Consider the following 13,905-nt stretch of genomic DNA (forward strand, 5'->3'; position numbering starts at 1 on the left):
TTTTAAAGCGGCCCTCCAACTCACATCGGGTCGCTCCCCCCCCCTCTCCATGAACAGTTCCATATATTTCACGGTGAAGCGTGGGCCTCCCGGGCTCCTCGTAAATCTCAGCCCTTGCTCGTGATTAAAGGTCTCGCTCTCTCGTGGGCATGTGCTCACTTGCGAGCGGGGTTGGGGAATTGACTGATCAGTTTGGTTTGGAGTCTTAGTTCCTGAAGGCGGATGTTTGGCTCCACACCAGAAAGACTTGAGATATTGCGAGAAAGTCAACACACTTTACAACAACACTTTATGCCTCGTGTCGAAGGACTAATATCAGTGCTCTGCTGATGAGCTCAGATGAGCTGAGACGTCTCAATGAAGCGTGAGTACGAATCCCGGGACAATTCCCCCACTGTAATATGACTAGGCTGACGCACTTTGACACCACTGCGTAGAACTCAAGTGGCATTCCCGAATAATCGCTTTGACTTCTGAATGCAAGGTTAGCCGTTGACGTTCTTGACGTGTGTTTCAGTCGGCCCGGAGAAGCAATGCGAGCTGACGTGCCGTCCGGCGGGCTATCGCTTCTACGTTCGGCAGGCCGAGCAGGTGCGAGACGGGACGCCTTGCTTCAATGCCACCTCCAACGATGTGTGCGTCCAAGGACAATGTCTGGTGAGTGCGGCCAACTTCACATGTAACGTCCAGAGGTTCTTTTCAGCGACATAAATGACATTTTTAAGAATTAACGTTATTTTAGAGAGAATTTTGTCCAATAATTTGTCCGAACCGCCACCTAATGGCAGTCGGAAAGATTTACCGGTCCCGCTCTAATGACCGACATTGACCTGATTGCACAAAAATTGACGATAATGCCAATTGATGAATGTCTTGTAAATCGTCGTTCACGAGCCTGCCAAATTGAAAAGATTCACCCCAAAAAAAAATCGCAGAGCATATAAAGTGATCAAATCTTACGAAAGCTGAATGTGCGATTGACAACCCTGGACTGTCAATCAAATGTTTCTTCCCCGACTTGGAAACACGATTGTCCGTCTTACCCTTTCTTGCTGCGATGCGCATGCACTCACTGCTGACAACAAGGCACTCTATAGCAATGACGCGGGTCCGAAGCCTCGTTTGCATGCTAGCTGTCGAGTTTTATTTATGTTGTCGGGTTGTTCTGTTTTTTTTTTTTTTTTTACCCTCTCCTCGCTATGCATTATGTATTCTCGGCGTGGCATGCGCACACTCGCAGCTGACAATAAAGCGCCTGGAAAGCAGCCACGGCAGCTGGAGTCCAAAGGTTGGCACCTGGTTCGGGTGCTTTTTTTTTTTTAACCGCAACCAATAAATCGGTGAAAACCGTAGTTCAAAACAAGTTCTCCAGTCGCACACGACGCTGTCATTTGCAATTGCGTATCGGACGACGTCACTACGCATTTCCATCAAGACGGAGAATGTGCCGACGGGAAGCAGCTTGGCTATTCCGGAATACGCCACCCGTGCGAATTCCCATGAAATTCCATTTGAATTTGGCCTTTTGATTGTGATGGAGGTGTTTCAAAGGAGCATTTTCATGCCGTTTGGTTCTTCGGTTTCATTCCAATCGGAACACAAGGCTCCGTGGGATACCCGTTCACCCCGTCAGTACGGTCACGCTCGTAAATGTCCGAATTGCACAGCATCAGCGACATAAACACCGACAACGCATGTGAAATGTTTACAAGATCGGAATGTCCATTTGTCTTCATCCCCCCCCTTGTTTTTTTTTTTTTTTGGTGTCGACCCTCCTCCGGCGGCCACCAGACGGAGGGCTGCGACGGCGTCCTGGGCTCCGGCTCGGTGCCGGACAAGTGCGGCGTCTGCGGTGGGCGGGACACGGCTTGTCAGAAGGTGACGGGCAGCTTCCAAAATGTCAGCGTTCCCCTCGGCTACCACAAGATCTTGGACATCCCGGCGGGGGCCACCTTTATTAACATCACGGAGAGGCGGGCCAGTCCCAACTACCTGGGTGAGCGGCTGACAAAAATCAAAAATAAAAAACTAAACTTGACAGCCGAACCCCGTTTATAACTGAATTATGACTGATTAATATCTGTCCTGGATGTCCTGTCCGTATAATTTATACCAAAGGAAAAATGGCCAAAGCCCATCGCGGAGAATTGCTAAAAGCAAATATCAATCGGTCACCTGATTCAATTGCTTTATTCCTGACCTACTTTGTCGATATGTTACGTAGATCTATGATCTATTTTATAGAAAAGACTTTCGGTCTTTGCTTTCGGTAGGCGCAAAATGCAGGATGGCCGAGGATTGAGGCATTTCGTCATCTTTTTGGAATGTCCTCAGCCCAAAAAAGCGTCTGATCTTGGAATGCTTCGTTTTCTCTTCTTCGCTTCAATTGATACGGTTAAATAGAACATTGTACTGCCATCTGGTGGCGAAAGCAGAACAACAGTCCGAAAACAAAGAACAAAATTGTGTGTGTGACATTGCAGGACTGTGAATCCAAAACAGTATCGTAATGAATCAGTAGAAGTAGTACAGTAGAAGGAGCGGTAGTCGTGGTCGGGGTGCCACTTTTGTTGTGACTGTCATTTTATACTGCCCCCCGGTGGCCAATTTTGGCACACCGGAAGGAGCAGCACACAGAATTGGATGCAGTATTAAATGATAACATCCAAACTGTTGAATGCTTTATATTTTGATGACTCTGTTTTTATAAAACACAATATTATTGAGTGGGTAGCCCGGTGGTTCAGTGGTTAGCTCATCGACCTCACAGTTACAGAGGTACCGGGTTCAATTCCAGCTCCGGCCTTCCTGTGTAGACTTTGCATGTTCTCCCCGGGGCCTGCGTGGGTTTTCTCCGGGTACATCCGGGTGTGGTCATGGAATGCAATGAACTTGTGTCTGGAAGGCACGACTGTGTCTGTTTAAAGTGCGAGTTTGGCCCTCGAGGGGGTGTTTGCTGGCTTTAGCGGGAGATCGTAAATGTTGTGGCTGGGCAGAGTCGGAGAAGATAAGGCTCACATTGTTTGAGGGCCAAGCCAAGTGAGCGTGTCTATTTGTCTTGACAGCTTGCGCTTGCTAATGAGAGTGCCCCGGTGTGTTTTGACTAACCGACTTTAGTGCCTCTGACACACCTTGTTCACCCCGCAGCCATGAGAAGCGGAACGGGGGCTTCGGTGGTGAACGGCCGCTGGGCCGTGGACCCCCCGGGGGAATACCAGGCGGGTGGGACCACCTTCACTTACGCCCGACCTCGAGCGCAGGCGGAGGGGGAAGATGAGCCAGGGGAGTCCCTCAGGGCGCCCGGACCCACCAGCACACAGTTGCAGCTCTATGTGAGTACGCACCATCCGCATTCAAGTGGCATCCGCACAAACTGCACAAACTATTTGACATCGGAGAACAAACAAAATTGTAAAAGCATGCGTGGCCACAGGCTGAGCTTCCCCTCGTGTGTGTCAAGATCTCGGTGCGAGACAACATTGTGTCAGCATGAGAGCGGGATTAGAGGAGATATCTTGAAACCGGCGAAAGCGGGGCCGGCTAATAACAACATTAACCTCAGGCTAAGATTTTATTAAAGAAAAAGGGAGTCATCAGCAGATTTGTCTGCAGTCACTTCGGGGCAGGGGGTCGAAAAAAGTCAACAAACGCTCACATAACATCCGCTTCAATGACCGGATTTTTTTGGCTTGTTTTACTTCATTGCTAAACTCCAATTTCGAGATCCAGCCGCCAATGTTTTTTTTTTTTCTCAATTTGATCTTGCTCATATCGACAAATCGAGTCCTAACGTTACGAATCCAACTTGTCCTGATGCAATGTATAGTCATATCTTTGCCAAAATGTGTACCGGAGGCTGCGTGCGAAAAGCCTTCAGGCATATCAAACAAACTTCAGGTTGCGCTGCGAGTGAATGGATGCAGTGAAAACATTTCCAGATGGATGAAAATTCAACATCTCCGTGTGGGCGGTGCCGCTTGGAAAACACACAAAACTCTCCACGATCCTAATGGAAATCAGAACCTTCTTATTAACATGTCCCGTCTCTTCAAGTCAACACGCGCACACACACACACACACACACACGTATACACACATCTTTTTTTTTTTAGGTAGCAAAAAAAAAATAGCACATTAAAACGGGAACCCGGCTGAGTTATGTTTGGATGACCTTGGACATTGTAAGCGTTGTTCGACCGCCCGAGTATGCTTCACGTGAGGTGCACGTGCAGCATGCATGCACAAACAATCTGCAGCAGATCAGCGGAATACTTTTGTCGAGTCAAGATGTACCGTTGCATTTACGAGCAACAACTTCTTGGCGTGTTAACGCAAGCATGTTTTTTTTCCATTTTATGGGATTTCCGATTTATTTATTTATTTTAGGAAACTAGAATCGAATGCTGCAACCCAGTTCATCGTGCTGTTCCTTGTGGCATGTTTCACTTGGCCACTAGGAGGCAGTCCTGTGTAATACACTCATGCAGACACAATTGAGGATAAAGAATAGCACTTTTTTTAATAGCACTGTAGTGACTCGGGAAGGTGCCGTAATAAGAGTTGCTGTTTTTTTCCCACAGAGGATAAAGAATATATGCCTGCGATTGTTGTTCTATTATCTGTCTATATGTGCCTGGTGTTTGTGCAGATCATTTTCCACCAGCAGAACCCGGGCATCGACTACGAGTTTTACATCCCCGTGGAAAAGACAGAAGGAGAGACGCCCAGTGAGAGGCAGACGCAGGGACGGGCGTCCCTTCGCGGTCAGTACATTCGCACGGTTTAAAATGCAACATTCATCTCAGATCTCTTTGAAATGTTACATCAATTAAATTGGAATAATGAATGATGCGTTGAATGGGACGGGGGGGGGGGGGGGCGTATGTTGTTCTGGTTCTGGTGCGTGTGCATGCTTGACCCATATGGACTGTCGGCGTCGTCCTTGTGCGCAGGTGCCCACAGCGTGTCCATCCAAGAACCTGTGCCTGCCGCCGCTCCTCCTCCTCCTCATTCCAACCCTTCTTTCCCCTCTTCCTCTTCCTCTTCCTCCCTCTTCGCACCCTTGTCGTCGGAGCGCTGGGCCGGCGATAGATCCCCGCACCGGGTCTCCGCGCCCAACCGGTACGCTCGCATCCCGCCTCGCACTGACCTGCCACTGGATACGCAGCCGCCGTTCGTGTGGAGGAGGGGCTCTTTGACGCCGTGTTCCGCTTCCTGCGGCAAAGGTCAGACCCCCCACCCCTTCCGTCCGCACCTGATGCCGACGCCTCAAAGCAAATATCGTAGAAGGATAGACGCTAGTGCAATGGTGCCTTGAAATATGACTCAACTGGACCGTGAGGTTTTTAACTTGAGATGCGAGTGCGATTATTAGTGGCAATGAACTCGATTCAACTCACTTCAAATTGTGAAATAGTCTTGAAGATGTTTAATGCCACTCCCAGCCGAAGCGTACTCAAAAACTACGCAAGAAGATTACACATTGTGTATTTACAGTGTCAATCAATCAGGCTTTTCTTACAGAAGAATGCAACTCAAAGTCCTTCACGTGAATTATATTCCCCCCCCTCCCCCCCACCAACCACAAGTGCGCAAACACACACAACATCAAAGAGAGCAATGAATGAGCTAAGGACACAGCACCGCGTTGGACTATATCGAAAACAAACACTCGCACGCACGCTAATGCTAACACGTAATAAGAAACGAATATGTAACCCTTTGAGTGACTGACAGTTGAACGCAAACGGTACAACAAAATATTGAGAAAACCTTTATTAGTCTCGCAATGGAGAAATTCCAGATTGACAGCAGCAAAGTTATGAAAGGAAGAAGTAGAACAACAAAATATAGGAGCTGGGACATTCAATATAACGGTACTCACTGTCACATATTATTTATCCTCTGCCAGGAGCTGACATATGTTTTCAGTACAGACATCCAAGTACAGTGTATCCATCTATGTGTCTTTTACAGGCCCCAGGTGGGCAAGGCAGAGAAAATACTGTATGACAAACACTGTTGAATTAATTTGAGTTCCATTTCTGTCATAACTGCCTATTTTTTTAAGAAATGCAACATTATGGAGCGCTAATTTTGCTCATTAAAATGCCCATTACAACAATCTTTTTTTGGGTGGGGGTGAAGGCTGTGATGGGTGAGTTGCATTTCCATTCATTTCAGTCGGATCTGATTTGAGATAAGACTGCTTCGAATTACGAGTTCATCTCCTATCTCAAGGCACCACTGGATTGAAAACAGCCCGAGCCTGGATGGGAGCCTCCCCCCTGACCAGTTTGAAATGATGTGTCTGGTTTTATTGGACTTAACTGCAGCATTTGATACAGTGGATCACAGTATTCTGCTGACTCGTTTGCAGCACTTGGTGGGCATTGGCGGGAGTGTTCTTGATTGGTTTAGGTCCTATCTAGCTGACAGGACCTTTTGTGTCAGCCTTGGCTGCTCTGAATCACGCACTGCTCCCCTGTCATGTGGTGTTCCACAGGGCTCAATTCTGGGGCCTCTGCTGTTCTCGCTGTATCTGCTCCCATTGGGTTCCATCTTAAGGAAACATGGTATTCCTTTCCACTGCTATGCAGATGACTGCCAGATCTATGTCCCACTGAGCAAGAAAGACACCTTCTCATTAAGGCCACTCCTATCCTGTCTGGAAGAAATCAAAACCTGGATGGCACAAAATTTCTTGAAGTTCAACGAAAAGAAGACAGAGGTGATATTGTTTGGCCCCAGTGGACCTTGTACATTCCATCCTGTAGACTTGGGCCCCCTATCTCCTTATCTGAAATCAACGGTCTCAAACTTGGGACTTAAACTGGACAGTGATTTCAAACTCGATCGGCAAATTGGTGCCGTTGTTAAATCCAGCTTCTTTCACCTTAGACAGCTGGCCAAAATAAAACCTTTCCTCTCACATGAACACTTTGAGACAGTAATTCATGCCTTTGTCACATCCCGGCTCGATTACTGCAACGCCCTGTACTTTGGAGTCAGCCAGTCCTCCATCAAGCGCCTTCAGCTGGTACAGAATGCCGCTGCTCGCCTCTTGACTGGTACTCGTAAGAGGGAGCATATAACTCCTACTTTGGCATCCCTTCACTGGCTCCCCATTCATTTTAGAATTATTTTTAAGATCCTCCTCTTTGTTTTCAAATCTCTGAATAATCTCGCGCCACCTTACCTCTCTGAGCTCATACGCCCCTACACCCCTGCCCGGCGCCTCAGGTCTGTGGACCAGTCTTTGCTAGACGTACCAAGAACTAAACTGAGGCTCAGAGGGGATCGAGCCTTTTCTGTTGCTGGTCCATCTCTCTGGAATGACCTCCCACTGAACATTCGGCAAGCCTCCTCGCTGCCCATCTTTAAATCCCTCCTCAAAACTCACTTGTATTCTTTGGCGTTTGACTCAGCATGACTTAGATTTGCTATTGTTTTTACTGCTTGGTGCTTTCTACCGCCTTATTACTTATTACTTATTACTGATTCGTCTTACTGTTTATTGTATATGTTAAATCGCTCCATGTACAGCACTTTGTATGCAGCGATGGCTGTTTGAAAGTGCTCTATAAATACTGTTGACTTGACTTGACTTGACTTGATGTCCCGTGTCTCCCTCGTGTGGCTGCCGTGTGCAAGCGCAAGTACACGTCTCACCCCGGCGTTCTCCTCACAGGCCATCAATATCGAGAGATCATCTGCATTGATCGCCACACGGATGAGGAAGCGCCCGAGAGGAAATGCGACTCTGCCGCTAAGCCCACACCAGATGAGGAGCCTTGCAATATGCACGCCTGTCCGCCATTGTGAGCAAAGACGCACGCACGACCTCCATCTCGGAAGAAAGACTATTGCTAGTTTTCGAAGCAGAGCTGCTTTTATTTTCAAAAAAAAAAAAAAGATTGTATCATGGTTGAGGGAGTTTAATAAATGGCATTCTGTGATCCTTATAGGATACAATGTATTAATCGCCCGAGTTTACTTTTGCGTGTTGTGTAAAGTTGCATATTGGTGACGGTGTTGTTTTCTCTCTCCGTGCGGTCCGAGCAGCTGGGAGGCGAGCGCCTGGTCGGAGTGCAGCGTGTCGTGCGGGCCCGGCGCGCAGCAACGCCAGCTGCAGTGCAGGCAAAGTTTCGGCAACCGCTCCACCATGGTCCACCCCCAGCGCTGCGCCGGACTCGTCCCGCCCGAGTCCACCCAGGCCTGCCAGTTGCAGCTCTGCTCACACTGGGAGGTTGGCTCCGACTGGAGCACGGTAACGTATAAAAATACAAATCCACCGCCTGCGCTTTGGCGGTGTTTTTACCTTGATTTCAATTACTGCAGAACTTCATCAGACAACCGTGATTGGGAACCGGCGCGGGAGAGGCGGGTGATGGGGATATAATAATATAAACACATAATGCAAATGTAAAAAATGAATTTTTTTTTATTGAAATTTAAAAATATAACCCTCTCCTAAAAACTTTTATAGAATGTAAAATATATGACCAAAAAATGTGACTACACTATTTTAAAATGGTTACAATAATCATCTTGGGTTGAAATTTCTCATTGCATTGCAATTGAATGCTTGCGCCCCCTGGTGTGCTTTCCTTGCCTGGCCACCAGGAGGCAGCAGAAGACATTCATTCATTCATTGAGCCATTGTAAGAAATCCCACTGGATAAGAAGAAGAAGAAGAAAACCTTTATTAGTCTCGCAATGGAGAAATTCCAGATTCACAGCAGCAAAGTTATGAAAGGAAGAAGTAGAACAACAAAAAATAGGAGCTGCTGGAAAGGCAGCCACTCTTGCGGCGCCATTATTAAGGCAGCCAATCATATCGCATTGGGTGGGGGGGAAATTGCCTAGAACTTTAGTGGGATTCGTAAAGCCTCTTTGAGGCGTCTCAGCTCATCCATACGGCAGTCATATTAGGAGGATAAAGAATTTATGACCGAGGCATGAAACAACATGAAGCCTCGTTTGCGATTAATCGTTCACTATTTGCTCAAGTGCAGTACACTAACTTGGCCAAATGAATCATGAGGTCATAGGGTTTATTCATGTCATGTGCGCGCGTGTGTGTGTGTGTGTGCGCACTATTCTGATATTTAAAGGTGTTTATAGGCTAACACCACCACCTTGTCTATCCCTGATATTTTGCAGAGCTGTATGTCATTTGGAAAGGGTGGTCCCCACAAATCACATAAACCGGTCTGTGTGTGTGTGTGTGTGTGTGTGTGTGTGTGTGTGTGTGTGTGTACAGTGCTCGGTGGACTGCGGCGTAGGCAAGAGGACGAGGAGCGTGCGTTGCGTGAGCGACGAAGGCAGCGTGGTGAACGACGTGGAGTGCAGTTCCCGGGCTCGGCCGCTGGGCAGCGAGGAGTGCAACATGGGCCCGTGCGTCACCAACTGGTACTCGTCCGCTTGGACCTCCACCGTGAGTGTCCCCCCCCACCTCTCCCGCCCACACCTACAAATGCACGGGATGCTCTCCTCGGTAACCCGCCGTCCGCCCCCGCTTGTTCCAAGTGCTCGGCGCGGTGCGGGCCCGGCGTGCAGAAGAGGGAGGTGGTGTGCCTGACTCGCGGAGGGGTTCGAGAGGGCGAGGGAGCCGGCGGCTGCGTCGGGGAGAAGCCGGCCGAGCTGAAAGCTTGCAACGGGGGTCCCTGCGTGACCGTCGCCAGTTGGTACAGCAGCCCGTGGACGCAGGTAAGAATGCTTGATTTCAAAATCAGCCAAACGTCCGCTTTGAAATCTTTTTCCGGCCTTCGTTTCGACTTTCTGCATTTATGTTGCACTTCTCCCAGTGCAACGTTCCGTGCGGCAACGGAACCCAGCGCCGGGACGTCGTTTGCGTCCAGAAGACGGGCAACGATTTCACCGTCGCGCCCTCGGCGGAATGCGCTCACGCCGACAAACCGGCGGCCGTGCGGGAGTGCGAGATGGGCGATTGCCGGCCGCGGTGGTTCACCACCGAGTGGAGCGCGGTGAGACGCGAACCCGCCCGTAAGATATGGAACTGATGCCCATGGCGCGGTCTACAATGTGCTTTTGTGTGTGTGTCGTCGGTGTCAGTGCTCTCGCTCGTGCGGAAAAGGCCTCCAGATGAGGGAGGTACGCTGTCTGACGGCGGACAAAAGGCACAGCCAGAACTGTGATGTCGACGTCAAGCCCGCACAGGAACAAATCTGCAACACCATACCATGCAGCCCGCAAGTCCCAGGTTGAATGCCGCTCGCTCTGCACAGCGCTCACGTCACTCAAATCGCATTCGGCGATCGCCATTTTTGAAACAAGGATTGGAAAAATTTGAATGCCCGAGGGGCTCACAATTTTTCATTAAGGCTCTCTCGCATAACATATTTATTACAATGTTATTATAATTCAAGGATGCCACAAAACTGCTTAACAAGAAAACTGAAGGGGCAAGAACTCATTTTTTGCCCCCATGCCCCCCTCAAAAAAGTCAACCGTGTCAAAATTGAAATATTATTGAGCTGCTATTGTCCTTCATATCTTTCTAAAAAAAATGACTCACCTCCTAGTATAGAGCAGGACCAGTTTTTCATGGAAACGGTGCATTCAATGTTTGTCAGCACTTCTGGAAATTTTGAAGGGTTTTAAAAATGGTTTTCCCCCAAAATTATTATTTTTTTTTTTTTTAATTAAGTAATTAGTATTTCGTAATTGTTTTTAATGCCGATAGCAAGGTCCGTCTGATTTTATAATGAACAAATTTTTAGACATTCATTCATTCATTCATTCATTCATCTTCCTAACCGCTTGATCCTCACTAGGGTCGCGGGGGGTGCTGGAGCCTATCCCAGCTGTCTCCGGGCAGTAGGCAGGGGACACCCTGAATCGGTTGCCAGCCAATCGCAGGGCACACAGAAACGAACAACCATTCGCACTCACACTCACACCTAGGGACAATTTAGAGCGTCCAATCAGCCTACCATGCATGTTTTTGGAATGTGGGAGGAAACCGGAGCACCCGGAGAAAACCCACGCAGGCCCGGGGAGAACATGTAAACTCCACACAGGGAGGCCGGAGCTGGAATCGAACCCGGTACCTCTGCACTGTGAAGCCGACGTGCTAACCACTGGACTACCGGGCCGCCCAATTTTTAGACATGATTATTGATTTGTATTGTGAGGTGTTGAGTAAGTTTTTGTTTGTGGGGGGGGGGGGGGGGGGGGGGTTTGTTGAACAACAATCACGAGGGATCGGTACAATATTTGGGACCATTGAAATCGATTTTTGTTCTATATTTGGGATTTCAATTATTGCAAGGTTGGACTATAACGTCACCCCTACAATGTAGGGGGGCGGGGTTACCGTTTAATTAGTTTTGGGGACACGCCGTCTGGAGAATATGTGTGCACCAACCTGTCTTTCCCCCCACCCTCTCTCTCTTTTGCTTTGTTTTGGAACCACAGACGAGAATTGCAGGGACAGACGGCACAACTGCGTGATGGTGGTGCAGGCCAGGCTCTGCGTCTACTCCTACTACAAGACGGCGTGCTGCGCTTCGTGCACGCACAGCGCGGCGCTACGTGCCAAGAGACACTGACAGGCCACTTGCAGGCAGGCAGGCAAGCCCCCCCCCCCCCGGTGTGCAAGAAGTTCAAGACTGGGCCCCAGTTGCCCGATCACAACCCCCACCCTCCACCCCCACCATGGACAGTCCAAAACTGGATCATTCACTTTGTTGGAGGCATGTTGTCGAAAACCTTTAGTGCTTTGGCTCTCAGTTGCGGCAAAAAAAAAAAAATCCGGTGAAAGCGGCCGCTTCTCTCGGCACACGCCCCCGTTAAATGGCCACATGTTGCCTTTCTTCACTCACCGTGTTAGCCCAAGAGGACAGGCCAGGTAGGGAGTCTTGATTTCAACTCGTTGAAGGGACGATGCTATGAAGTTGTTTTCAAACAGCTACCAAAAAAAAAAAGTCTCCTTATCTTCACCAGACATAAAGTCGGACATCCAAGTCTAAGGGTTTAACTTTTGTAGATAGTGCACCTCCGAATTCATCGAGTGCTGCCTGATCTCCGCCAAACTGTGCATTCCTTGGGGTTGCGCCCTGTGGTGTCTAAACGCGGTCTAAATTTACGCTTGCTCAAACGCTCTGAATCACTGTTTTATCTTTTGAAATCATCCCACTGGGTGGCACAGTTACGGGGGGGGGGCACACATTCGATTGACTCAGCGGCTGGGCTGCAAGTGCCCACTGAAATTTCAATCAAAGCCCACTTTGATTGAAATCCACTGTTTGCACTCCCACCGCGGCGCAAGCCACCCTCTCCCAGAGAGCCGCCTTCCCGCGCTGGTCTGCAAAATTTCCAGCGTTGGGTCAAATCCGCCTTATGTGCATAAATATGCCGCACGCCCTGCCAGATTTACGCCGATCATGAACATAGAGTCCCAGAAGGAAAACTAGAAAATGTGCATTACGCAAGACATTGTGGACCGCTTCTCCTTTTTTATATTTGTGTATCCTGCAGCCTATCAACGGTCAACTCTCTAACGTTTTCTGCCGTATTCGTTTGCCAAAAATTTTCCCTTTAAGTGCTCTTTCAGCATTAATTGCTAAAAAAAAAAAAAGATCAACCAAAGGTGCCATTGAAACACCAAATATGCAAAAAGTCCACGTGGTCCCCGAGCAAAGGTGATGTCACTCGGCTCAGTTAAAATCAAGCCAATTGTGGTTGTCATTAAAATCGCACAAACAGGCCAAGAAGTCATTTTGTCCAGTTTCAACAGTTCACACTCAACAGAAGTTTCATGTCGCAAGTGATAAAACATCCTCGTCCCGCCTTGTCTTGACGGTAGATATTGAGCACATTGTGATGATCAACTGTATATACTGTATGTGTGCGAGTACCCTCATTGTTTTAAGCCCCCTTCCCCCTTTTTTTTTTTTTTTTTTACCTCTCACACGGCACAAAATCAGCACACACGCTCCCACTTGTAAGGTGAGGCATCTGTATATTATGTATGTTTTTCATGTGCATAAGATGTGTTGAACATAGTCGGCGCTTATATTTTTAACTGAGTGTAGTTGTTGTCCACGGAATTGATTCACATCTACCTGGCACGTAGCTAACCTCAAGAAAGAGAATCTCCGTGTCTGTTTTTCTATTCATTCGCGTGCTTCAGTCTTCCAAATTTTGTCTCTCCCGTAGTGACTTTAGATATATGTGAAAAAGGAAAGGATAGTAATTTATCTATATCAAAGAACATGTACCGGTAATTTATTTTGTTTTGTTTTGTTGTTTCTCTCTCTATCAACCACCAGATTTTATTACAAACGCACCTTTTATTCCTGTACACACACCTCATAGTACACAAAAACAGTGCGACAAATTTACTATCCCAATGCGAAGTGAACTCAATAAAACTGAAACAACGGATGAAGAAAGACTTGTGATCATTGACAAAGAAAAACAAAAGTGTGTTGCCGCTACTGTCAATGGGTGGCGCCATTGAGTCATGTTCCGATTCATCGGTGTTTCTCAAGTTTACAGTCGAAAGTTACAACTATCGGATATCCAAATCCATACAAAACCCTCTTTGACTCCTCCCTGAAGCTCACGTGCGTGTTTTTGGAACGTGGATGACAACCTCGCAGAATCACGTGGTCACCGTGCCGCCCAAAACGTGTCTTGTTCTATTTAAAGGTAATCGCTAAATTGTTCCCTAACCTAGGGGAGCACTGATCGATTGTTTTGTCAATCCGCCTGATGTCCTCATGCATGCTTGACTTTTGTTTTTTTTTTTCAATCAGAGCACCTGGTGAATTTGCCCAGTTGAAAACATTCATGACGAAGGGAGACACGGGACAAAGTAGAGTGATCCCTCACTTATCGCGATTAATGGGGGACTATGACCCCCCACGAAAGAGG

General features: G+C 48.0%; 1 protein-coding gene across 1 annotated transcript; it reads left to right on the forward strand.

The window, feature by feature from the left end:
• Window positions 1–357: 357 nt before the first annotated feature.
• On the forward strand, window positions 358–13,421 carry LOC127601206 (thrombospondin type-1 domain-containing protein 4-like). Its single transcript, XM_052066270.1, has 13 exons — window positions 358–396; window positions 490–657; window positions 1,792–1,996; window positions 3,148–3,332; window positions 4,649–4,763; window positions 4,953–5,225; window positions 7,691–7,820; window positions 8,065–8,269; window positions 9,266–9,439; window positions 9,532–9,711; window positions 9,810–9,989; window positions 10,078–10,225; window positions 11,443–13,421. The coding sequence occupies exons 1-13, from the start codon at window positions 358–360 to the stop codon at window positions 11,574–11,576; spliced, it is 2,136 nt and encodes a 711-aa protein (XP_051922230.1). The 3' UTR covers window positions 11,577–13,421.
• The last annotated feature ends 484 nt before the right edge of the window (window positions 13,422–13,905 follow it).

The sequence above is a fragment of the Hippocampus zosterae genome, chromosome 5, assembly GCF_025434085.1.
Source record: "Hippocampus zosterae strain Florida chromosome 5, ASM2543408v3, whole genome shotgun sequence".
NCBI lineage: Eukaryota > Metazoa > Chordata > Actinopteri > Syngnathiformes > Syngnathidae > Hippocampus > Hippocampus zosterae.